The sequence below is a fragment of the Lacerta agilis genome, chromosome 2, assembly GCF_009819535.1.
Source record: "Lacerta agilis isolate rLacAgi1 chromosome 2, rLacAgi1.pri, whole genome shotgun sequence".
Lineage (NCBI taxonomy): Eukaryota > Metazoa > Chordata > Lepidosauria > Squamata > Lacertidae > Lacerta > Lacerta agilis.
In genome coordinates this window covers 86299696-86327367 of record NC_046313.1, presented here as the reverse complement: position 1 = coordinate 86327367, position 27672 = coordinate 86299696, and the positions used below count along the sequence as shown (strand labels likewise).

Below are 27672 nucleotides of genomic sequence, written 5' to 3'. Positions count from 1 at the left end.
GATCATGGTCACTGGTCCCATCACCTCCTGGCAAATAGAAGGGGAAGAAATGGAGGCAGTGAGAGACTTTACTTTCTTGGGTTCCATGATCACTGCAGATGGTGACAGCAGTTGCAAAATTAAAAGACGCCTGCTTCTTGGGAGAAAAGCAATGACAAACCTAGACAGCATCTTAAAAAGCAGAGACATCACCTTGCTGACAAAGGTCTGTATAGTTAAAGCCATGGTTTTCCCAGTAGTGATGTACGGAAGTGAGAGCTGCATCATAAAGAAGGCTGATCGCCGAAGAATTGATGCTTTTGAATTATGGTGCTGGAGGAGACTCTTGAGAGTCCCATGGACTTCAAGAAGATCAAACCTATCCATTCTGAAGGAAATCAGGCCTGAGTGCCCACTGGAAGGACTGATCCTGAAGCTGAGGCTCCAATACTTTGGCCACCTCATGAGAAGAGAAGACTCCCTGGAAAAGACCCTGATTCTGGGAAAGATTGAGGGCACAAGGAGAAGGGGACGACAGAAGACAAGATGGTTGGACGATGTTCTCGAGGCTACCAACATGAGTCTGACCAAACTGCGGGAGGCAGTGAAAGACAGGCGTGCCTGGTGTGCTCTGTTCCATGGGGTCACGAAGAGTCGGACATGACTGAACGACTGAACAACAACAACAACAACAACAAATTTTTATTTTGGTCTGGCTTCTATGCCATTAACAGCATCCCCAAAGAAATTAAGCAGGCAGAACTTTTATTTATGTTATTTATTACAAACACAAACACACACACACACACACACTGCCTCTGACAGAAACTATTCAAAGGCAACTCAAAAGTTAAAATGAAAATTGCAAATTAGACAAAGCAGTGAAATTATTAAAATAGCAGCAGTTAAAAACATGGTAAGATAGGTCAGTGTTTTTCAACCACTGTTCCGCGGCACACTAGTGTGCCGCGAGATGTTGCCTGGTGTGCCGTGGGAAAAATTGAAAAGTAATTATAAAATACTTTCTTTGTGTTTATTTGATTCCTATTCAAGAGAATTACTTTATATATAGTCAATATAGGCACAGAGTTAAATTTTTTAACATTTTCTAATGGTGGTGTGCCTCGTGATTTTTTTCATGAAACAAGTGTGCCTTTGCCCAAAAAAGGTTGAAAAACACTGAGATAGGTGGTCGAGTGCACGCTTTGCATGCAAAAAGTCCCGGGTTCAGTTCCTGACATCTCCAGGTAGGGCTACGAAAGACTCCTGTCTGACATCCTGGCCATCAAGGAAGAGACAATATGGAGCTAAAAGCATCAATGGCTGGCCTGAATGGGCTTTCTATGAGATCAGATGCCATGTTATTTAACTCACAGACAATCTGGATGGCTCTAGGTGTGTCTCCGTAGGGAGGCTCTTCCACGGTCTGGAGGCCACAGAACAGAAGGTGCTTTCCCTATTCAACTCCCCCGCCCAGGTGGCAAGAGGACATGGATGTGGGAATGACTTTTCTGGCTGGTTCACAGAGCAGCAGGAGGATAAGGAGGAGATGGATACTCTGGGATGTTCTGGTCCCAGGTGGACAAGGGCTTTCCTGCATCACTTACTTTCACATCATGCTGGGAGTAGCTTCACTTGACTAATGTCTGTATGTCATATGGTCCTTAAATGTATAAGAGCAGGACCTATATAGAAAATTGGCAGACATAGCTATAATAGTTTCCCCCTCCCCTTAGTAATTAACCCATTGTGAACCAATGAGCATCATGGTTCAGTGGAAATTTCAACGTGGGTTTCCTTGGACTAAGTCCAGCATTCTGACTGCTATACCACATGATTTTGTGCAGGACAGAGGGAAAACCCACCATTAGGAGACTTGCTCATTATTCCCCTGTAGCAAAATTCCAGCAAATCTGATCAGTTTTGTACTTAATCATTTTCTATGCAATGATGTAAGTTAATTTAAAAACAGCAACGAAATCCAAAGGGCTGCTTACTGTAAATGTATTCCACCACTTAAGACGTGTTCTTAAATTTAAAAAAAAAGTATCACAATGATATAATTAACTCATCTTGCAGACTTACACTAATTCTTCTCTGGGGTGATCCTGATATTTCTTCAGGTAGAATTACATAATAGATGTTAGTTGCCTTAATACTGGTACTTAAACACAGATGTTGTTGAGCACCAGGTATTGGGGCATTTGATCACAGCTAAGACTCAGTTTCCAAAACATTTTCTCGTTGAATTCTATGTTTACAATAACATCAGAGCATGCTATATGGCGGCTACAGCTATGATCCTTCAGATCAGGAACGGAGAATCTGTGGTCCTTGAGGAGCTTCTGGATCACTCCCAAGCAAGCTGAACAACAACAACAACAAATGCCTGGTGGGCCACAGCTGCTCTGACCTTGCTGTAGACCTTGCTAAATGTGGCACTTGTACAATCAGATGCTGAAATGGCAGGGAGAGGGGATTTGTTCTAGTATAGGAGACACGTGAAAAATCTGTCCATTACCTTACCTTCTTAGTTAAGAGGAGGAACGCAAATCACTGCATAGATTCATACAATATGATGCCCAGTGTTGGAATATATTTCATTCTGAACTGCTTATACTTCCACAAGAAGTTTACAGGATGCTTAGCTTGAGGCATCCTAATGCACAACTACAAGAAAGCAAATGCATTGAATCCTCTTTGGTATAATGTCTCAAGGTGCATTAGAGCAAATAGTTTCCTTCATCTCCCTAATTGAAAAGCACAGCCAATGCAGCCATGTATTAGAGACAAATGTCCGGTGTACAGGAATAGCACCAACAAACAACTTCGAACGTGCTGAACTATGGCTGAATCCCTAAATATCATACAGAAAATGTCCTTCAGCAAACAGAAAATAAAAAAATCTGCAAGTTGCCGCGAAGAACAAATAACAGGGAGCAGCTGTGTTACTGAATGCCGCCAAAACTGTCCTCGTGTCACAGGATGGAGCAGCAGCACTTTGCTGGATAGTCTTTGGTATATACTTTATTCTCATTGCCAAAGATGTAGAAGGAATAGACTCTCTCTTTCCATTCATAGTCAACCTTTGTGAGTGGCACCAACTCAACTGTTTGTTTCTGAAAAAAAGAGATATATAATTTACTGAAACACCTGTTCCAAAGAGGTGGCAGATGCTGAGCAACGGTGGTAGCAGCCCCCTGGCTGCTCCTTCTAAGCACCCCTGAACACCAGGCATCCCCCTGTGTTAAAAGCCACAGCTTTGTATGCCACATGGCCTGTTCTCGGCCTCCTAAATTAGCTTGCTACTTCAAATGCTGTGGAGGATGCCATCCCATTTCTGGTTTTGTAGTAAGATTCAGCTGCCAGTACAATTGGTTCTACACATTGAATAGGGAGGATGTTCCATCTTGTCCTTTGCTTCAGGCAGCAAAATGTCTTTGCCAGCCCTGAGCAGTTTAGAAGAACTTTTACTCCCTGCCTTTCTGTCTTTAAAGAAGAGCTCCCTAAAAAGGTAATGAAAATTACCTTTAGTAAGAAACCAGAGGCATTTCTTTTGAGCATGACCAATGAAGAGATACCCAGTCAGGATAGAGTATTTTTTATGTATGCCACGACAGCGGCTAGAATTTTATTGGCAAGAACCTGGAAGGGTGAAGAGACTCCAACAGTGGAAGAATGGCAGATGAAGTTAATGGACTATATGGAACTCGCTGAACTGACCGCTAGAATCCGTGACCAGAGGGAGGAGAAGGTGTCGCAGGATTGGAAGAAATTTAAGGATTATTTACTTAAATGTGTAAAATTGAATATTTGAGCAGAACTAATCAGAAGAATCGGCTTTAGCAGGTTAATGTCAGATAAAATTGTTCAGAAGATATTTTAGTTGTGAATGATTTAATTGTTAAAGAGTATTTTAAGATATTGAGTTTAAGTTATGATTTATATTGGACTAAGTGAATCTAAAGAGTATTAAGAGATATGGTAAATGTTAATGGAAAAAGATATAAAGTTACCTAAAATGCATATATGATTTTGAAGGCAGTGGAGGGAACAGGGGAAGTCCCCTAACAGAGAAGTTAGAAATAAGAAAAGTACAAAGATAGGTGTTGGTTAAGGTATGTATAGGTTTTTCTTTGTTTGTTGTTACTGTTATTGTTTTTATTTTGTTTATTGTTTATCGTGTATTGTGTGTTTATGGTGTTTATGCTTATGTAGTGTTTTCTCTTTGTTCTATTGGAAAATAATAAAAAATCTTATAATAATAAAAAAAAATAAAGAAGAGCTCCCACAAGACACCAATGTGTTGACCCACAAACAGTTCCCCTTTGTTTGCTAAAGGAAGAAAATACTTGATATCTCCCGTGCCAAGTAAGAGATTATTCATCTGGTTCACTTTAGCATCCTGCATCTCAAAATAGCCAAGAGTTGAGCATTCCACACAGACAGCAAAACCCATGGCGAACTATCTGATATTCAGGCTCATGGGTTCAATTCAGTTTGAAGGGTCATCACTTGTGTAACACTGAAATACCCATAGTTCCAGTACGCTGTGGAATAGTTATTGAATGGCTCCATTGTTCATCCCCTAGCTTGTGGTGATGAGTTAAGACTCATATGACTTCACATGAAATTACATTCACTGACAAGCCTATTGTTCAAGGTTATAAAATTTTGACCTTATTGACACATGCATCACGAGGAAGGGATTTCAGAAAAGCATTATGTGAGAAACTATTTCCTTTTGTTTCGGAACATCTGCCTATTGGTTCTCACAGGTCCCTTCCTTTCCTTTCCCCTTTTTTGTTTTACAAAGGCAGAGGATAAAAAAAAACCAAAACAGTTCCCTGTTTGCAGTCACCATACAGTTCACCAGCATAGAACTTCCCTTTTAACTTTCCTAAAAAGGATTGGGCCCTGGTATAACCAGCAAAAATATTGTTGAGAGTCTGCCTCTCTAAGAGTCTGCCTCTCTCCCTCAGAAGTTCAGTGAGGGTGTGTGACCTGGGAGAGGGCATTCTGTGTGGCAGCTCCTAGGCTGTGGAATTCCCTCCTCACAGAGGTGTATCTCGCACCTTCACTGCATAGCTTCTGGTGCATGCTGAAGATTCACCTCTTCACCCTGGTCTTTGACACATGGTACATGTGTTTTCAAAGATCCTGTTGTTGGGAAAGATGGCGGGCACAAGGAGAAGGGGACGACAGAGGATGAGATGGTTGGACAGTGTTCTCGAAGCTACTAACATGAGTTTGGCCAAACTGCGGGAGGCAGTGAAGGATAGGCGTGCCTGGCGTGCTCTGGTCCATGAGGTCACGAAGAGTCGGACACGACTGAACGACTGAACAACAACAACAACATGTGTTTTCAAGACCCACTCTATACCTACGACTGTAATTCGTTTTAACCATTTCTTATTCTGATTTTTAAATTGTTGTATCCCCTGCTGGTGAAGGGTGGGTAAGACATTTAATAAATAATAATGGCATAGTAGAAGAAAAAGAATAAGAAGAAGTTATGCCAAACAAGCCCTAATCCTTTATTACAGGTATCCATTGGTTCCATTTCCCACCTACCTGCCTCAGGACTCTGTGCAATCCTTCTGAGGTAAACTGCATACTGTGTTGCGCAATTAATGCTCGGGAATAGTCCTCAATTGATGGCTCTGGGAAATCAACTATGGGAAATACCTAGAGAACAAATAAAATACACTGCTATATTCACATTTGCAAAATATTATTAAACTCCCGAGAGCAACCAAAAAAATGGTTGCATGGTTGTTTTGGGACAGAGACGGGGAACCTCGGGTCCAGGGGTCAAAAGTCAGTCCTCAGGGCCTCTCTGTCTGACCCATGGGGCTCTTCCCAGTGCCACACCCCTCACAGACCCTGCTTTGCACCTCCCTTGAATTTTTATTATTGGCCCAAGTATGTCCTTGGGCTCTTTAATGCTCCTTGCTTGTCCGCATGGAATACAGTATAGAAGCAGGCCGGATTTAGGGCTGTGCTAGCAGTGCACACACACTGGGTGCTGAGCTGAGGGGGCACCATCTGAAAGCCCGAGTGGCTTGGCTTTGGGAAGGTGGCGTTGGACTCTGATAGGGTCCTAGAATCTTCCTGTCTCCTTCCCAAAGCCTAGTTAGTGCTTTCCCAGCTTTGGGAAGGAGGTAGGAGGGCTCTAGGACCCTGACAACCCCTTGTGCTTCCATCTCAAAGCCCAGTGACTTGCTTCCCTGCCTTTGGGAAGGCAGTGCGAGGATGGAGGGGGACAAATTTTGGTGGTGTACAGGGCACCATCATACCCAAATCCGCCACTGATTTTTCTGCACCAAATACTTCTGTATAAGTGGGGAATTTAACAGATGCTGCTTCTCCTGCCATTGTGAGCCAAGGAAAACGCACACTGAAAATTCCCTTTCAATATAGCTCTCAAATTCACAGTCAGTTGTTCTTTCTGGCAGTATCCTGTGATTGCCCTCATCAATCTTTTTAGGCCCACTTTTGTTTGGGATAGGAGTACCACGTCATCTGCATATAGTAGAACTGAGATGGCCATGAACACCTCCTTTGTACTTTTAGAATGGCAACGGCACCCACATGAGAGCTGCCAGAATCCACCCGAGAGGCGCTGGAACCAAGTTCCGGCAAGTTCCGGCTGGAAAAAAACCCCTGAGTATAGGGCATATAAACACCAAAACCAACCCAAATACTCTTCCTTTGCATAGGATAACAATATATATATATATATATATCAACATAGGAAATTCCCATCAATATTTCCTATTAAAGAAAAATCCTTCTCACCTTATAGTTTTGATAAACAGACATTTAACTGCTTACCTGGAGCTTGTATTTAAGCTCCTATTTAAAGTGTTTCCATAACTTGAATGACCTAACTTCCAAATATTGTTTAGTATATGCATTATGTTTAGTATGGTAAAAGTCCAGTCAAAGGCGAGTATGTATGGAGTTGCGGCGCTCATCTCGCTTTCAGGCTGAGGGAGCTGGCGTTCGTCCACAGACAGTTTTCTGGATCATGTGGCCAGCATGGCTAAACCGCTTCTGGCACAACGGAAACCAGAGTGCACGGAAACGCCGTTTACCTTCCCGCCGCAGCTACTCGCACTGATATGCTTTCGAACATCGCAGGGATTCGAACTGCTGACCTTCCAGTCAGCAAGCCCAAGAAGCTCAGTAGTTTAGACCACAACACCACCCGCATCCCTATGTTAAGTATATGCACTATAGCACATCCATTATGTGACTATAGAAAGGCACTGCAACATTTAGAGAAGAGAAGGTTTTGAAGGAAGGCTGTGTTTTGGTTCACAGATTGTTTCAGAACGTGTGAATTTGATAAGTTTCAATGTGAACTGAATTGAATTTGTCCCCCATCCCGAGTATATCACCCCACAAAAGAAAAACAGCACACATGTCCCCAGGCTATTTGGTTGAATGTGGTTTACCAAGGAACCTTCATCACTAACAATTTCCTTCCCAGTCACTTCTTGCAAATGGTGAATTGGGAGGCCAGAATTCTTGTCTGCTACATGTTCTAAAACATTGTTCTTCCTGTTGAGAAAACAGAAACGAAGAAGACACATTTACTTTCTTTTTCAGGCACACATTCAAGGACAAAGTAGGCTGGGCAAAGTGTAAGGGTGCTGACCTCACAACAACCCAGCTCCCAGACAGCACTGAAAAGATAAATTTACACTGCAAACCTGCATGTCTTCCCAAAGTAAGCCTGATGGATTTCAGTGAAACTTAGTTAATTGTGTATAACTGCAATCTGAATGAAGGCTTCGCTTGTATCCTGATACCACAATTTCCCACATTGTTTTTGGATGACTCGGAAAATGTGTTTTGCTTAGCAAGGAATTTTGGCTCCAGTGATTTATGAGGTGAGATGAGAGTGGCAGAGGGGAGAGACTGGTCTGTGTGTGACTTGGTTGCTCAGTCAGTTGGAGGTCTTTTTGTTCACCCTACTAGCATTGCTATGGGGAAAAAATCATGGACCACTAGAATAGCCTCGTATTTAACTATTTGTCTGGTCTCGAGACAAGAAATTAGATGCAAGTGAGCAGGGCCAATCAGAAGATGGTAGCATGAGGGCCATTTTCCCTGGGCCTTAAACACAAAAAGAGCATCAGATTTAGAAATTAGTTAATTTTTTGGTAGGGCTGCCATATGTCCAGAACCAGACATCCGGGGGGGGGGGGAACTCAACAATTTTGGCAACCCTATTTTTGGGCATTTGATGCACAACTTGTTTTTAAGCGCCTCAGACCATAATGTGGCACACTCAGCTCAGAGCAGCAAATATAAGCAAATATGAATTGTGATTTGGAAAAAAACACAAAATTGTTAACTGATGTAGATTTTGTCATGTTTAGGAGCTTAATAAAATCAATTATAAAATTATTATTTCCGCTTTTACATACACACATACACACACACACACACATATACATATACATTATTACATTATATATATATGTGTGTGTGTGTGTGTGTGTATGTAATATATATGTGTGTGAGAGAAGAGGTTCTCACAGCACAAGATTAGACCATTGATAAACATGTCCTCTCAGCTCAGCTGATTATTTGAAAAAAGCCACAATAAGAACTAGTGTTTTTATTATGGTTTGGGGCCCTGAAAGTGTCCTGGGCCTCTCTGGAATTCTGACAGGGCCTGCAGGTGAGTGAGCTGAAGTAGGGACGGATCATCCTGACTCTCCAGCCCACTTGGTTTTAACGCTGGCTGAGGATAAAGTGAAGCATCTTGCTCCATGGCCAACAAGGAAATATTGTGGGTCCAGCAGAAGATGGATGGAGCTCCCTGTTCCTCATCTACCAGCCCACTTTCCTTCCCTGCTGGCTGTAGAGGAAGACCAGTGGGGAAACCAAGTGGGCTGGTGGGCTAGCGATGGAGAGATCCGTCCCTTCTATGCAAGCCCACTTGGCAATTTTAAAAAGCCTAGTAAGAAAAAAAAATAACAAAATAGTCTAGTAACTTTCTTTGATTTCAAGTCCAGCAGTTTGCATAATGAAAAAAGGAAAGAAGTGTCAATTGATGTTCTCTATTGATGTACACTAGCATTCCTAGCATAATGCTTAATATAGCAAAAGCTATGGGTCTGTGGTAGTGCAGCTGCCTTGCATGCAGAAGGCATCAGGATCAATCCCTGGTATCTCAAGGAGAGACCTCTGTTTGAAACCCTGGAGAGCCACTGCCTGTCAATGCAGACGATACTGAACTAGATAGAGTAATGGCCAGATTCCATATAAAGCCGCTGTCTAGATTCCTAGTACTCGGTGATGATCTCTGCTAATACCAGGCCAAGGGATCACCCGAAAATGTTCATGGGATGTACCAAGAGCACACGGTCATGGAACTCTTCTTCCTTTGGCTTTTCAACTTACCAAGTTATCGTAAGTTCAGTATGAAATAGCAAGATACCACTCCCATTGCAACGGTAACACTTCAGCCAGCCATTGCCACGGCAATTGAAGCAACTGTGGAAGAGGAAGGTGGAGAAACAGACGCCAAAAAAAATGGGAAATGGGAAATGTCCACATACTTAACATTTAGAAGCAATATAATTCTTTACTCTGCATATGGTTAAATTTTTTCTAAGTTGAATAGTTTTAAACAATTTCATTGTTACTATGGTCCAACACTAAGATTTTCAGTATGGTTTTCTGGTTTCAGTGTCGCTGCTGTAAAATGAGCACGTTGATACAGATGATCACAGGGGAGGTGGATGAGGCAGAGAGTGCTGAGAACACTGTATGGCCCATAAAATAAATAAACCAGAATTGATGACAAATTCCCCATGCTGAAACACTGGGGGGTGGGGGTGGGCCAACTCACTTAGCTCCTGCCATGCAACTTACTACAAGTGGCGTAACTTACCACGTATTCACTTACCGATTCTTTCCTGAACCTGCGCACCACGAGCAGATATTGCTATCCTCCTGTGAACTCTGCCCAGTCCCACCACAAGCCGAACACTTTTTCTACATTAAAGGACAAAACAAAATAATCAGGCATGCATGTGTGTATACGTCTTTGAAACTCGCTCTTTCCATTTGGGGAGTTGAGTGCACATTTGCCATGTTAAGGAGGTTGTGATTTTACCTACAAACAGAATCCAACAAGTGTGCCTGCAACAAAATGTTGCAGTGCATCCTCCAGTGAGCGCTCCTGTTCAGGGTTCTACTCTCTCCAAGCTGGGGATGTTGCCTAAGAAGAGCCTACTGTATCAGACCAGTGGTCCATCTAATTCAGCATCCTGTTCTCAGAGTGGAAAACCAGATGCCTTTGGGAAGCCCAAAAGCAAGACCTGAGCACGAGAAAACTCTCCTGTCCTGTGGTTTTCAGCAAACACATTATTCATATAATTTAAATAAAAAACAGTTCTTTTACGTTTTGAATCGAAAGTAAATATTAATTGCAAGAAAACCCCCAGAAATTTCAGAAAAGAATTCGGCTATGTTTCCATCATACAATACCTTGCCAGTTCCTTTACAGGGCTGACACATAGTTTCACCACGTCCTTTGCAGTTTGGACAGTTCTGAAATCAAAGCAAGGAATGAAGTATAACTGAACTGTTTGAAAATGATTTGGGGAACTTATTTATCCATTCATTTAAGCTGCCCTTCATCATATGATCTCAGGGTGGCTCACAGAATAAAACACAGGATAAAAAAAATCAGTACATACGGTAAGTAAAACAAAACAGCAAAACGAAACGTCTGCAATGCAGAAGTGTGGGGAAAGCAGACAGGGAGGAGTCGTCTCCCTCTATAACCATATATGTATATATTCTACTGTCTATGGGAAAGTCTATGCTTGAATCAACCCAAAATATTTTCTCTTTTTATGACAGAAATCCCTAAACTACAGTCAACGTGTTCAATGTTATGATCTCATTTTAGCAAGACATCCTATAAGTGGCTTTATTTAAAGGTGTAATAAAAGGGGGAGAAACAAATCCTTCCACCAAAGCAGATTGCAGTAGTCTGTTCTCACTTAAATCTGGCACTTCTGTTTCTTGATAAACCTTTGGTTTCCACTTTCCACGTTAAAAGAAATGACATGGACCAGCAATGCTATAATAAAAGCAATTGTTAGGAGCAAGGAGAGTGGCAGGACATGGTTCATATTGAATCAAGTGCTCAAAGATTTCCAGTTTCCTCAGCATGGAGAAACCTGTTGAAGTGAGGCATAAGGTGTCATTCACATAATGTTATTAAGCACTCACTTACTTTCCATTGAAATTAAATGGTAGATTTGCACTTCAGCACAAACTTAAGATACATTGATTTCAGTTGGACACAGAGGCGTGGCGAGCCGCTTGACTGCCGGGGGTGGCAAGCCAAGCGGCACCCCCCGGGGGCGGGGCCTCGCTCCATAGCGTATGCATCATGATGTCACAGAGCACAGCCCGGGCAGACATGCGCAGTCCGTCCGGACTCCCAAGCCGCCGCCCGGCCACACACAACCTGCGAGTGCGACTCCCGAGCCACCGCCATACAGAAGGGATGGAAAAGGGGTGCCGGGCGGCGGCTTGGGAGTCCGGGTGGACCGTGCATGTCCGCAACAGCCTGGGCAGACTGCGCATGCCCACACATGCGCAGTCTGCTGCAGACATGCGCAGTCCACCTGGACTCCCAAGCTGCTGCCCGGCACCCCTTCTGTGCGGCGGCTGCTCGCGTGGAAGGGCTGCCAGGCAGCGGCTTGGGAGTCACACTCACAGGGGGTGGGGGTGGCGCAGAGTGTCACCCACCCCAGGCTGGAACCGGGGGCACCCCACCCTCGCTACGCCACTGGTTGGACTTACAGCCCACTAGAATACTGGATTTTAGCATGGAGAAACCATCTAAATAGTTCTTTTGGGGAGGGTTGTGCCCGTTTTAAAAGAAACCACACACCCTGTGTAAAAAATATCCATGCTTTGTTCTTCTGGGTGAATACAAATCAGTTTTTCATGGCAACTTGCCCATTTGAAATGAAATACATACACCAGACTATATAAAGCAAAAACAAAAAACAAAACAAAACACTCCCTGCCAAATCCCCATACATTAAAAAAACCAAAAAAAACTTTCTCCACTAATATATTATCTCACAGTAAAAACAATGCTCTCTGCCAAGATCATAAACTGCAAGACTGGAGGACACTGTTTGTTTCAGAGTATTTAAAGTAACTGGTTTTCAGAAGGGGTGCTACATGTGCAAAATTAAGCAAAAAGCACTTTGAATTTCAATAGGAGCAACAGCAACACATCACCTGTCATTATGCTTCAAGATGGGATGATGCCCTAGAAGATGCTCTTTCCTTCACATGCTGCTTAACCAAGGATAGGTACTACTACTTCATTCACCAAAGTGCCCTTTTGTACAATAACCATTACAAGCTTTTCAGACCCAGGACTCACTTAGGTCCAAACATACATTTGCAGACCTACTTCTCAATTCTATTTTACTTTTTATGATATATTTTCTACGGTGCTGCTGTAATTTCAGAAAGTTCTGACCCAGTAGTGGGCCCTGACCCATCAGTTCAAGGTGAATAGATCAGGAAACCTGAGTTCAGTTCAACCACTGATTGCAAACATGGCTTTAGTCTTGAAGAACCAGCAAGGCAGAAAGCCGAGCCAGCCTGCCCATGAGGCAGGATGAGGCAGCCACCTCAGGCGTCACCCCGCAAGGGGGATCACTCCTGTTCTGCTGCCCAGCTTCATCACTGGTTCCCCCAGCCTCTAGGGGCAGAGAGAGACAGTGGGAAAGCTCTGTGGAACACCTCCCCTCCTGTCTCCTGAAGGGAGGAGCTGATGGGAAGCACCACTGCTTGGGTGGGAGTCGGGATCTGAAAAGGATGCCCCCTGCCAAGCAGGGGAGACTCTACAAGCACTCAGGGAGAAGGCCTCAGAATTTGCACCCTCACATCGCAGGACATTTCACCTCCGGTGCAGAAACGGCTCAGGTCTCCCCTGGTGCAAAATGTCAACAAGGCCATAATACTATGCATTCTTCTTCATCTGGTTCTATCTGCTGCCTGCCTTTTAGGGAGACTCACAGAAATAAGCCCTATTGAACACGGTGGGTCTTACTTCTGAGGAGACATACAAAGGGTTGCACTGTGAACCCCTCCTGACCTCCTGTGTAGAGCAGCCAATGGCTTGTTGTTTTCTTACCTCTACTGAGTACGAATGGGGCACTGGAATATGCATTTCACAGTCCGTAAACAAAGGAGGTTCGTCCACTGTTATATCCCATGGGGGAGGTGGTGTTCCAACAACAAAGGAGTCTACAAATCCACCTGGAAGAACAGAACCCACCATAAAATTAGTAAGCATGATGTACCTACCCCACCTTCAATGGCAAAATGACAGGTTTGACAAATGACATGCCATTACTAATGTTTGTCTCAAAGTGGGTAGATATTCTGGGATTCTTCAACCAGAACAGCAGCTTTCCCTGAATCATCGGTGCTGGTTAAATGTTTTTCAGCAGAGCAATACAGTAGGACCAGTAAATATTATGGTTTTCTCCCTTGAGGGGCCCTAGAGCAGGAGAAACCAACATGGTGCCCTCCAGATGTTGATGAACTACAACACCAATCATCCTTGACCACCATCAAAGCTTGCTGGAGCCAATGGATGTCATAGCTGAACAACACCTTTAAACCCACTTTTCATGTATGCTAGCGTCTCCCAACCTTGTACCCTCCAGATCTTGTTGGACTCCAGTTCCTATCAACCCTAGATAGCACAGCTGATGGTAAGGGATGATGGAAGTTGGAATCCGAAACATCTGGAGGGCAACAAAAAGGGGAAGGCTGATCTATACAGATACCAGAATGGTATACAGAGGCATAAAACAAAACAAGACAGTACAATAAAACAAATACAATATAAACATATTATAGCAACAGCAATAGCAGAGCAGACTCATAACCACCAGTGCAAAATTTTAAAAAGCATAGGTTTTAATCTGGCACCTGAAGGATTGCAATATTGACACCAGTGGTACTCCTATGGGGAGTGTGGTACTACCACAAAAAGGCACTCCCTCTCATTGCCATATAACAAACTTCCACCGAGGAACTTCCTCCTCTGAAGAAATTAAGGCAGAGGAATGTAGTGAAGGGACTGAGTTGCCTTCAGGTATTTGAGTCAACAGCTCCAAATAATAGAGCTGTATGAAAGGTAACCCAAAAGTCCCTATTCTCTTGTCCCAATACGATTATTATTTTTAAATGCTCTTTTTATTATGCATTTGACGTTTAGTGATGACTGCTTTCACACTTGATTGGTTTTATCAGCTATTTTTATCAGCTTTTTTTTTAAAAAAAAAAAATACAATCAGTGTTTTTATCATATCCTTACTATCGTTGTTGTAACAACACACTGCCTATGTGTAGAAAAGCAGGGTTTAAATTAAAAATTATAACCAAATAATTAAATAAATATTTTGAGAAGTATTTTGAGAAGTGCCTTTGGACTGCACAGTCGGGTACCGTTTCCTTCTCTGTCTTTAGAGAGCAGAGAATGGCTGAATCGGAAGTCCGGTTCTGTGGGAAACCTATAAAGAGTTCAAGAATCACCATAGGAACTAAGGAGCCTGTACTTTCCAGTCTCGTCTGAACAGCATGAGATAGTACAATGTTAATTATTCTTCTGCTGCATTAAATAAGTTGCTCCCCTCCAAAGAGGAATATGAGCAGTCTTTCTTTTCCTGAAAGGATGTCTAAATCTCTCACACCCTGAGCTCAAAGTAAGCTAATTTCATTCTAACTAGTTGTATATGAGGAAATATGACTCCTGTCAGCAACTGCCCACCACCTCACAACTGCTGCTGGAAATAGAAAGAAAAGAGAAACATGTTTTCTAAATTGGAAGATGTGTGGTAAAAGAACAATGGGCCCATGTTCACCTACATGAACTGAGGGAAATTTGAGCACAGGTCTTTCCAGTTACCGGTACTTCAATATGCTAATCATGATGCCCCTCTTCATTTGGTAGCTGGAAAGGTGCACAGTAACAAACTATCAGAGAAGGAAGCTTAATTTGGAAGCTGGAAAAGTATGAGGCGCCAATCTCTCTGAGAGAAGAAAACTCGATCTGGCCAAACTCGATCTGGCCCTGTTTGGTAGCTGGAAAGATCCGAGGTGGCAATTGCTCTGAGAGGAGAAAGCTTGGCCTAACTATGTTCTTATTCATGTGTGACTCACCATCATAAAGCTCACTGGCCACATGTGTGTCTCTCATTTCAGTGAAAGTCTCCAGACGATACTGAGGACAGGAGGGGAAAAAAACCCTATCAAAATTATAACATAAGGGTATGTAGAAGTGGACTTGAAATGGTTCTTTCTAAGAAACAAAACCTGCAAATGAGAAGTGTCGCATGGAGAGCTGGTTTCTCGATTGATCTTAGCCAGAGCTCAACGGGGTACAGCAGCAGCTCTGTTCTTCATATATTTAAAGATTCAGCCCTAGAGTACATGAAGAGATTAGCCCAACTTCTGAGTTTGTGCAAATACTTTCCTTCGCCGTTAAATAACTACAACCACCCCTCACACATCTGGAATTAAGAGCGGCGGTGTAAATTATTGAGCTTTGCCTTGTCGACCCACAGCTCATCCTTTAACCACAACCATTTTGTATGAGAAGTAATTTGAAAAAGAAAAGGGAAAAAGTGTCTATAGAAGCAGAAAGGGTCCTATAAAAATACTCATTCTGCATCGGATTCCCAGAAAACAATAGTATGGAGGCCCTCAAGTTCCTGAGTTTTCTCCAGTCCAGCACACTTCAGCTTCAAACTCTCAACTCTTCTCTTTGGATTCAAATAGCAACAAGTGTTTCTCTTCACTAGCTGAAAGGTGTCACCTACCCAAGGCAGCATGGAGAGATTTCCAACCATGCATGAACATTAAGGTTCTTTTGCTAAATTCTCTCACTACCCATTCAGTTATCTGGTCGAAGCCTACACACACAGCAGTTCACACAGCCAAACTCATGACTATTTTATATTTTGGCAAAAGGGGGGAAAGGTCTATAGATGGTGCTTGCCCTATACTTAAATTGCACAAATGCTCACAGGCAGAATCTATTTTCAGCACTGAGCCTAAGCCCCAGACTTTGTGAAATAACGCCTCAAAGCATCCACAGATTGAAAGAGGCATATTGTCCACCTAGTCTTAGCCCAAGCTGCCTACTTGCAGCTAGGAATGGATGAAGCTATCTATTTCTGGTACCTATCACCTTTTACCCATAATCCTCTTCTATTCCACTATTCTATTCTATTCTATTCTATTCTATTCTATTCTATTCCATTTATTTATTTATTTATTTATTTATTTATTATTAAAAAGAATTTCCCCCCAAATATGCATTTTTCCTTAGTGTACATAGATATATTTAAATGCATACTGCATTTCAAAATATTTATCTCCTCAAAAAAAACTATGCATTTAAATAATATATTTTGATGCATTTAGGCGGCAATCTTATATATGGTGACTTGCAAGTAAGTCTTGCAGAAGTTAGTGAGAGTTAATTCTGTATACATGCATATTAAGCTGACAAGAACTGTGCTACAACATTTGAAGAATAGATAAGAGAAATTCCATTCCACACGAAAGGTGCGATCAGTTCATTTTCTATAGGGATTTGCAAATATTGAATTCTAGGCTACCTGCTACTTGATCTTGTTTTACTGGAGATGCCAGGGATTAATCTTGGGACCTTTTGCTGCTAAGCTGTTGTCCCTCTCCAGTCCCTCCCTAGAGATGGAAAGAAATGTGATCTTTTTCGGTTCTCATTTTAACACAACCTACCTAACCTGCACTCCCAGAAACAAAAATGGAACTATTCTTTGAAATTCTCCAAATTTTGCAATGCAGTTCTCCAACACAAAAAATGTGTACAAAAAAAATGCATACGCAACAAGAAAGTGTGCATTTAAAAATGTATATATAGGTGAAATAACATACATTTTTTAAAAAAAGCATTGTTTTAGGCAAAATGGCTTACAGAAATAGGTATAATTAGGCAAAATGCTGGTGAATTTCCACGAGGAAATTCTTTTTTAAAATAAATAAATAAATTCCAAACTAATATGGGAATGTGGCAAACTGAATTTAAGTTTGGAAGAATGAGAGACGGACAGAAATAAAAACTGACAGAATTCATCCATGCCAAGTCCCACCTCAAATTGACATGCCAAACTTGGGTCCCTACACCAGAAAGCAAACCATTAACATACTGTGCAACTGTAGCTTGTACCCGCAGAATTAAGGAGAAGGGATTTAAAGAAACGTGCCTTGGCTCTCCTGAGTTGCCACTCTGACACCTTTCTAGATTTAGATACTACTTACATCTGGGCCATTCCATGAAAAATGAGCCTGATAAGAATGCGAGATGAGTGCTGGACTTTAGTGAGGAAGATTCCAAACGTGCAGTCTAACCATTTTTTTAAAGCTAAAGACAAAAGAAGTTTAGTTTGTGGACCTTCTTTTGAAAAGTCCACCCACGTGGTCTTCACAGAAGTGTTCAAGTTAAAAGTTTTCTGATGATTGTCCCACCCGTGACAGCATTTTTTCCTTAATTTTGTATCGTTAAATTTCTTAAACTTAATTTCTGATTGCATAGTTGTAACCAATAAACATTGATTTAAACAGATATGCTGAGTTTATCATTGATTCACCTCCCAACTCACAGAGTTTTTCCATAAATCAAACTTATCTCAAGCTCCATGTCCTTTTTTTGTCCCACCCGTGACAATACTTTAACATTTAATAAAAATTGTCAAAAATATCTATAAAAATAATAAAAAATAGTAAAATGTTCAGTATCTTATTAAGAACATAGTTTAAATTTTGGTTGTTAATTTTTTATGTATATTTACATTGTTACACATGTGTGAATACCAAAAAACATGGTCCAAGTGTCCCACCCATGACAATGGAATGGCCCATCTTCGTTCTCAGAATTAGGTTTAATTTCAACATAACAACTAAGTCAAAAGAGTGGCTCTGTTTTTTGTTTTTGTTTTTAAAGTAATAACCACATCTTTTGGAAATAACTCTTGCACCACCACTGACTCTTATATGCATACTCTGGCATTTTCACAATGAAGAGTAAAGGTTTTTAAGAATGCAGAAGAACACAAGAAGAGACCTGCCAGATTAGGCTAATGCCCCACCTAGTCCAGCATCTTCTTCTCATCGTAGTCAGCCAGATGCTTATGGGAAGCCCAAAAACAGGAGCTGAGTGCAACAGCTCTCTTCTCCCCACTTGTTCCCAGGAACTGGCATTCAGAGACAAACTTCTCCAACAGTTAGCTAGAACACAGCCATTGCATAGACTTCTCATGCCAGCAAATCCCTCTTTAAGAATTAACTGTTGGTTCCCAACTGAAAAGATACCTGCTTTTTTCCAAGAATATTTCCTATACCTGACAGTCATGGGGCATACTGAAAACACGGGGAAATGCAAAGTGGTGTGATGTTGGGGAACCTGAACGTTCAGTTATCTTGACCTGAGTGGCTCCTAGGGAAAAGCCCGAGAGTAGCTGAGCTAAACCTCTGGCTCAAAGCTCACAAAGCCTGATTTTCAGGAACGGTCACTTTGCTTTATACTTCTACGGTACATACTCTGTATATGTTGAGAGGAGTGAGATTCTGGACTTTCATTTGCTTTGCAGGGGCAGTGCTATAGCAACGCTTACTGGCTGCGTACTGTAGGAAGGCTTCTTTAACATCTTGCTCAGAAGCAAAGAGGACACTGGGAAAGGAAATCAAGACATGTTTCAGTTTGTAGTACTTGCTAGATACCCTTGGAATTTATAGCCTTAAAAAAGCCTGTGTGCTAACAAAATTGGGACAACTTCAAGGGCTGCTTTGGACACTTAGGATGTGTATTTTGGGGCCCACCTTATTTCCGCGATTGTACGCTGTGTTTATAATATTGTGTTTTAATTTTGTCAACCCACCCTCGGACCTTAGGGTGAAGGGCAGGTAAAAATAATAGCAACATCAAGGTGGTAACACACAGTCAACCCTTTTCAATAGTGATTGCTGTGAGGCCATTGGTCTATCTAGCTATGTATTGTCCTTCTTGGGCTTGCCGATCAGAAGGACAGCAGTTCAAATCCCCCTGACGGGGTGAGCTTCCATTGCTATGTCCCAGCTCTTGCCAACCTAGCAGTTCAAAAGCATGCCAGTGCAAGTAGATAAATAGGTATCGCTGCGGCGGGAAGGTAAACGGCATCTCCGTGCACTCTGGCTTCCGTCATGGTGTCCTGTTGTGCCAGAAGCAGTTTAGTCGTGGTGGCCACATGACCCAGAAAGCTGTCTGTGGACAAACACTGGCTCCCTCGGCCTGAAAGCGAGATGAGCACCACAACCCCATAGTTGCCTTTGACTGGACTTAACTGTCCAGGGCTCCTTTACCTTTACACCAGAGGTGCCTTTCAGGTGTTGTTAAACTACAATTCCCATCAGCACCAATTAGTATGGGCTAATGGTCAGAGTTGTAGTCCGACAAAATCTAGAAGCACAACATTGGCTACCTCTGGTCTACACTGGTTGGCTGAAGCTCCCCACGTCTTTTCCGGCCAAGATTCCACCCAATAGTTTTAACAATCACTAGTAACTTTATCTTCTTGGTGCAAGCAAAAACAACACCCAGAAACAACGATTAAAGAAATGTCTTACTTTCCCTCTTTTAGATATGGAGGGAGTCCCTCATATTCTTCACAGGACATATGAGCAGGTATATCAGAACTGGACCTGTTCTCTGCAATAGAATAAAAAAAGATATATTTGTAAAGTCTGTCCTTTCCAATTAATTTGTTTCCTATGTGCAACTTGAGGTGCTGGTTATTACCTTAAAAGTTTGAAGTAGCTTGGAAAGACTGTGTTTTTTTCATGAGAATTTGCCTGTCCAGTAATATCAGTGCCCGCTGCCCAGCCCAGCATGTGCCATTGCTTTCCAAGGCACAGTTGGTGGCAGTGCTTTTTCTGTGCTGGCTTCCAATAAAGCAACTTCAGGAGTAGGGTGGTGTTAAGGAGATAATGATTCAAGATGGACCACAGAACACTACTGGAGCAGACAGTGCCCCGAGAGGATGCCATCATCCCCTTTGTCTTCTGTCAGCAATTGTAAACAATATTTTTAAAACTAGCTTTTGGTTGTTTTGCTCCTAAATATATTGATTGTGAGGGCAGGCCTGGTGATTTGTCAGTTCTCATTTTGTTTATTAGGCCTAGAACTTCCTCTCTCATCACCACTATCAGCCTCAGTTCCTCAGACTCCTCTCCTGCAAAAGTTAATTCAGGCACTGGGATTTGCCCTATATCTTCCATTGCGAAGACAGGTGCAAATACTTAATTCAGCTTCTCCGCAATCTCCTTATTCTCCTTTGGCATTCCTTTGATTCCCTTGTCATCCACGGGTCTAACCATCTCCCTTGATGGTCTCTTGCTAATATATTTAAATAATTACTTTTTTTGTCGGCCTTGATATTTTTTAGCAATATAGTCCTCAAATTCTTTTTTTAGTATCTCTTATTGTCCACTTGCACTTTTCTTTTCTTTGGCCAAAGTTTGTGTTCCTTTTTGTTCTCTCCATTTGGACAAGACTCCCATTTTTTTAAAAAAGGAAGCCTCTAATAGCTTGGACTCATGTAAATGTCAACTCACCAGCATCTGCAGCAGTTTCCTTTTCATTCACAGGGCTGTTGTCCATCATCTCACAAAGAGGGGCAGAAGCTCCTTCCCAAAGAGATGAATTACAAGATGCACCTACAACACAGAAAGATGGTACAGAACTGGGTAATTCACAGAAGGTTCCTCCAGATGGGTTTCACTTTGCAAGTGTATGCATCAACAAGTTATTATTATTATTGTTGTTGTTGTTATTGTTATTTACTTATTTACTTATTTATTTATACCCTGGCTTTTTCTGTGACAGGACTCGAGCCACCTTAGAGATAAAAATAAGAACTGCCGAAAACATAGGAAAAAAACATCATTAAAATAATTAAACATTGCTATCTATATCTGTATCTCCAATACAAATAATTACAGTAAAAACAGCATGGCACCAGCCCATTCACTAAAAGCACTCAGTTCCCAAAAGCCCATTAGCACAAAGGCGTCTTCAGCAAGGAGGGAGCCAGTCTAGCTTCTCTAGGGAAGGAGTTCCAAAGTCTGGGTTTGTGATGGTTTGGTACTAGGCATCTTCTCCTCCACCCCCCATTACATAAATGTTCTTCAGTACTTCCACTTCATGGAGTGTGCACCAGCTTCCTTTGGTTCCTTTCAAATTGTTATTGCCATCCTGATGATCCACCTTCCTTCCTTTTATTTTCAACATGCCACCTGCTCATTTGCACACAGTCCACCATCGGTGGCAGATGTGCTGCTGCTCTTCTCTCTCCTTTGCCTGCAGCAAGAAATCCAGTTTTTGATGCCTCCCTCACTGCAACCGGCAGCTGGGCAAAGATGCTGGAGGGTACGGAGGAGGGAGAGGTGGCGGGAAAGATCTACCTGTTCCCCACTCCTCAGTTGCTTCTGTACCCCCCCCCCCGATACACACTCACTCACACACACCTCCCCTTACTGCAAAACAAAACCCAAATAGGCTCAGCCAGCCACAAAGCTTCTTCTTTACGCTCCTGACGCAAGCCAAGCAGCAAAAGAGAGTGGGCTATTTGCATTATGGCTCCATGCCAGCACCGCACTATTGCTCTTGCATTTTTCATGCTCAGGCTCTGATTGCCGCGCTTAACCTGTGTTCAGTTCCACACACACACACACACACACACACACAAAGCATCAACAGGAAGTACAGTGGTACCTCTGGTTACGTACTTAATTCGTTCCGGAGGTCCATTCTTAACCTGAAACTGTTCTTAACCAGAAGCACCACTTTAGCTAATGGGGCCTCCCGCTGCCGCTGTGCCACCATAGCATGATTTCTGTTCTTATCCTGAAGCAAAGTTATTAACCTGAAGCATTATTTCTGGGTTAGCGGAGTATGTAACCTGAAGCGTATGTAACCCGAGGTACCACTGTATGTGGGAATGGCTGCCTCATGAATAAGCAACTTCAGCTTGGCACGTTGCCATGAAATATTTCTGGTGTTGAAAGTTTTGGAATCTTTGCTGGAAGCTACTGACCGTGCATGGATTGTTATTCATACCATGAGACTGTCCTGAAAATTTTGAAGGCAAAAATCAGCTTGAATACAGGCGTGTGTGTGACCACCCCAATAGCATCATGAGCACAAATCATCCTGAATGCACCTGTAAAATATCATCTGTAGGGCCCAACATTTCAAGAACTCGTCTCCTTTCTTAAGTGCATGTGCTAGACACAGTGCAAAGATGATTACTGCTGGCTTTGTAAGTCCAGTGTTTTCCAACAGGTGATGTGTTGGACTTGGATCTCGAAAATGGACTGCCAAATCAACCAGCTACAAGAAAATCCCCTTTTATCTGTAAATTCCCAGTTTGTAAAATGGAGAAGAATAATCACCTAACTTGTGAGGATGAAAAGTTTCAGGGGGGGGGACCCTATTAGAATTATTTTAAATGGCCAGTGCTATTGAAATGGAACAATGAAAAAATAGAGCCTGCCAAGTCAATTACTAAACTTTGTTCAACACCATACACTTTCTTAAATCATGCAGTCTTGGGAAAGCCTGCAATCCCTTTGAACACCAACCACAGGTAACAACAGTGCTATTTTTCTAGAAAAAGAGGTGCTGGAATTCACCATGAACACCTCCCTCTTTCTCTTAGAATGGCAATGGCACCCACCTAAGAGGTGCCAGAACTGAGTTCCCATGAGTTCCCCCGGGGGGGAAAGGCCCTAGGTAACAGTATACTGGATTGATCCTGACTGTGAATACAGTTATTAAATTCCTGTGCTGAACAATCAAGTGATTGATCGGAAGATAGATATTGATTAGATAGTCCATAGAACACACACTGGAGCAGAATGGGAGAGGCTAAAATGAAGTCAGAGGCAGTTGTTTCATTTGATGCGTAAGTCCGACCACCACTCATTTTTGGAAAATAATATTGGTATGAGGTGAAGATTTTCTGTTTCAATCAAATGGAACATACTGTCAGCTCCCTGAATCAAAGGCATCTACTTGAAAAGAGCATGATTCCAATTTAGTCAGACAGCTTATGCCGAACACATAACATGCAATCATATGCACACTTACTTGGCATCAAGCCCCACTGAACTGAACGAGACTTATTCCTGAGTAGGCATACAGTAAAGGATTGTGTTGTTAGTAGATAAAATCTCTCCCTCCCCTCTTTCTCACACACAGTTTACATACAGAAACACCAGATTTGACTTACTTTTTCAAGGCCTCTATAGGGGGATGGGGAGAGAGAGACTTATTTGTGAACCTCAAAACATACAGAAGAAAAGGAAGCATGCTAGAGAATGTTATTCTTACTTACATAAGCTCCTGGCTGTGTTATGGAATTGATGCTTCTTTCCTTTATTTCAGTGCCTGTCTAGTTCACACCAGTTAGTACATTCCTTTTTTTTGGTTTTGCACAGGCTGCTGTTGCTAGAAGGAGTGCTGGGTGAATATCCCCAGCTCTCTCAGTTTCGTTTCGTTTCCTTTCTTTGACTTCAGAGTCCAGTCTTAATCAGTTCTGAGTCTCCCACCCTATTTGTGCGGAACCGTTTACCAGCAGCACTCCAGAACAACTCTGAAGTCTAGCTCCAGCACGCTAGATACCACTGCTGAATTTTGCTCTAAACAATTCCTAAAGAAAAGAAGATGTTTGTATTTAAGCTCCTCTGTCTCACATACCAGACATGCCTTTTCTGTTCCAGCTGCCTCTCAAATGCTCTGTTCTGCGCATGGAAGATTCCTCGAATGAAACTCTGTTTCCAAAGAAGCCTAAGGCATTAGTCCAGAGAGTTTGAGTAGGCCGATTGCTGCTATGGCCGAAGTATTTTTCGTAGCGACATAGGATGAGTAAATATTTGAGCAGCACTCCTTTTAACAGTTTTGTAAGGTGCAACGCTTGAGGAGGAATGTGTCAGTGGAACTTTCTGAAGGAGAACCGATTAAGTATGTGGCATTTCACAACACACGTGGTTAGAGCATTAGATGATGTGCTTGAGCAAATATAGGTGGAGCTTTCTGTTCATCATCCACAGGAAACAGGGGGCATTTCTGCAATAGCACATGCATCCAAGTATTTTGTTCTGAGAGCAGACAGACAAAACGGTGAGAATCTCATTTTGAAGGTATGGATGTATTTCAACTCTCAGAGGGAATGTGCTTAAATTGTCAGATTTTCACAGGAAAAGTCTGTCCCGATGCACATATGACTAGAAACTATGGTTTTCTGCTACAAGAATGTGTTGTAGTGAACCTTCCCCCCTCATGGTGCATTAGGGAGCAAGATTGAAAATGTCTACTTTCCATTTTGAATATACTGCACTGCTGTTTCTCATTGGCAGCACGCACACTATACATTTAAAGCAGATTTAAATCACACGCACACACACCCCAAAATACTGAGAATTGTAGTTTGTTAAGAGTGTTAAGAGTTTTAGCTCCATGAGGGGCAAACTACATTTTCTAGGATCCTTGAGGTCATGTATTTTAAATGTATGGTGTATATGCACACATTGTATCCAAACTCAGAAAAGTGTAGCATATTCTAGCTGTAGTTAGTCCAACAAACAAACCAAGTTGCACTAATATGCTCAGCGCATATAGTATATATGGATTCAATGTTTTTGTATTTTTAGAAAATAATATTTGGCAGCAACAGTAAAATAAACAACAACAGCCAAATCTAATTAAGCAATATTGGAGCTTTTGTGTTTGTTGGGGTGCCATTTCTATCACTGATATTTTGTCAGGTCTGCGGATGAGGAAAACAAAATCTAGGAGAGAGGCATAGAAAGTGATGGAGGGGGAGATGCTGGAAGGAGGAAGTTGTTCTGAAAAGTGCCGACTAACATTATAGAACAATATAAATGAAATTAATAATATGATTTTTAAAAAATTATTTTGATATATTTGGGCTATTGTTCTGTAGTAGATTTCGCATGAATATTCCAGATTCAGTCCCAGGCATCTCCAGTGAAGGAAGGGAATTCCCCCTCTCTGAAATCCTGGGGAAATTAAACAAGCACCAGCAACCATTCACAGCCACTTGTGCCCCAAGTCAAACAAAGTTCAGTGATTTTCCTATGCAATGTGTACGTGTGTCAGCTGCACTGCCGCCAGCGTCTTCTCTCTGTTTTGCACAACAAACAACCCGGAGACTGCAAATACCCTGCCCGCCTTGCAGATTTTACTTGGAAACTGTGTTCAGATCTTATCTCAGCCTAGGGCTGGCCAACTCTAGGTTTGCCTTACCTTGTGCAATCCTTGGGGAGAGGACACCGTCACTTCCATAACTTGCACAATTTCCGTCTCTGTTTGAAAGAAGGAAAACAAAAGAACGTCGCTTAACTTCTTTTGAAAGAGTCGGATCTTCCTGACTCAAAGTGACAGTCAGCTGTTCCCCAAGGCTATAAGGTAGGGCAGTTAAGCATGCCAGACTGACAGGGCACATTTGGGATATTCCTGTCTTGTGACTGGCGGCGCTGTATGCCTTGAATGTACAGATAAGGAGGCATGGATTTTTCCACAGTGAAGAAACACAATTGCTTATTGTACCACAAACCATTACCGACTTCCTGAGCCTGTGCAGATGGTCAACCTGGGTAGAGAGCTGGGGGGGGGGGGGCTGGGGGGAGACAGAGTTTCATCTGTAGCCCTATCCCCACACCCAGCCCAACCTTTTCACAGAGATCACAACTTCTACCCAGAAGCCTGCGCACCTGCACCCTGAAGGTGTGATCTGGATTCTGCTGGAGTCAACATACATTCAGGTACAGTCAAACCTTGGTTCCCGGACGCCTCCATGATCGTATGTTTCGGCTCCTGGACGCCGAAACCCCGGAAGTAAGTGTTCCGGTTTCCGAATGCTTTTCGGAAGCTGAACGTCCGACACGGCTTCCGCTTGAGTGCAAGAAGCTCTTGCAGCCAATCGGAAGCTGCGCCTCAGTTGTCGAATGTTTTGGAAGCCTAACGGACTTCCGGAACGGATTACATTCGGCAACCAAGGTTTGGCTGTATATGAATACCCAGACCGTCTCCCGTGCAGATGTTACAATCAAGGGCAGAGGCTGGGGGTTAGGGCTACCAGGCAGAACTACAATTTCCAGAGCAGTTTAACAGCCGACCCCACTTTTCAGGAAGCTCAGGGAATCGTAGCACGATGAGGGGAATGGGGGGGGGGTCTCCTAAAAACTCTCAACTCCCAACAACCTGTAGCAAACTACAGTTCCCAGGATTCTTTGAGGGGAGCCATGGCTGCTTAAAGTACTATGATACTGTTTTCAATACAGTGGTACCTCGGGTTAAGAACTTAATTCGTTCTGGAGGTCCATTCTTAACCTGAAACTACTCTTAACCTGAAGCACCACTTTAGCTAATGGGACCTCCCACTGCCACTGCACCGCCAGAGCACAATTTTTGTTCTCATCCTGAATCAAAGTTCTTAACCTGAAGCGTTATTTCTGGGTTAGCGGAGTTTGTAACCTGAAGTGTATGTAACCTGAGGTGCCACTGTATATAGTAGGCTACAGTTGGAGCCTAAGAGAGAAGGCTAGGCTAGAACCCTTCTGTCTGACATCTAGTTCTCTGCATATAGGTGATTTATTTTTTTTGTATGGAGGGTCATTCAGCCACAACATTCCCCCACCTGCCGTCTAAGTATAGGAGCATGTTGCCCAATTCACCTGCTGCTTATCTGACCCACTACTGAATATTTGAGTTAACTAAAAAGTTCCCTTGACGAGAAGAGAAATTGAAAGCCTTATTCCTAGCTTGAATACTATCATATATACCACCAATGATCACAAATCCCTCAAAAATGTGGTTCTTATGTAGCCAAAATCACACCATCTACACAAATGAGGGAGAGGTATCAGCTGGCTGAACGTACAAAAAAAAAAATCTCCAGCGAGGAAACACCCTCCCAGTCCAGTAAGGACTGACTGAGCATGCTCAGTGGCCACAGAACACTGACTTGAGGAGGAGGGTTGGAAGGGACAGAAAAAAGGAAAGGGGTGTCTGGAGTGTTTGGATTCCTGAACAGGATGACTCCAGACTGTAGTATTTTATTTCAGTTCCCACTGATTTGCTCTGCCCTATGTAACAGATGATGATGAAAAAACAAAACAAATCGACAGAAAATAGAACAGAACAGACTGTCATACCGGGAAACAAAAGCATTTCCAGCATATGGGGGGGGGGGATGAAAAATCTGGCATAGGGTTCCACTTGCAACTCTATTAAGAAATACACTGTGAATTGTATTTTATCAGTGCCAACTAATGTACTGGAAATGATGAGTCCTCTTTACCTCCTCATCTGTTGCCGTTACTGTCAGATTTGTCTTCAACATTATTTTTTTAAAAAAATGTATCACATATGGCTTTATTTAGTAAAACAAAATGGTTTGTGTTAAATAACAACTCACCCCATAAGCAGGTCTTTCTCCATTGCTACTGAAAGGCAGCTGTTGTTGTTTTGCTGGGTAGGAGAGAGAGAGAGAGAGAGAGTTCCTGCTT

General features: G+C 42.5%; 1 protein-coding gene across 5 annotated transcripts; it reads right to left on the bottom strand.

The window, feature by feature from the left end:
* Positions 1-1710: 1710 nt before the first annotated feature.
* LOC117041883 (protein SSUH2 homolog) lies at positions 1711-27672 on the bottom strand. 5 transcript variants are annotated; one of them, XM_033141163.1, is made up of 14 exons: positions 27582-27657; positions 25409-25467; positions 23478-23792; positions 20695-20796; positions 19708-19789; positions 18646-18775; positions 15223-15283; positions 13184-13308; positions 10495-10557; positions 9911-9999; positions 9403-9495; positions 7443-7548; positions 5554-5667; positions 1711-3098 (listed from the first exon to the last, which is right to left on the bottom strand). In XM_033141163.1, exons 4-14 carry the CDS (start codon positions 20741-20743, stop codon positions 2958-2960), a joined length of 1053 nt encoding a protein of 350 aa, XP_032997054.1. In that variant the 5' UTR covers positions 20744-20796; positions 23478-23792; positions 25409-25467; positions 27582-27657; the 3' UTR covers positions 1711-2957. The 5 variants fall into 5 exon arrangements, with proteins under 5 accessions (XP_032997054.1, XP_032997051.1, XP_032997055.1 ...); XM_033141160.1 differs by lacking the exon at positions 23478-23792 and having other exon boundaries at positions 27582-27672; XM_033141164.1 differs by lacking the exons at positions 23478-23792; positions 25409-25467.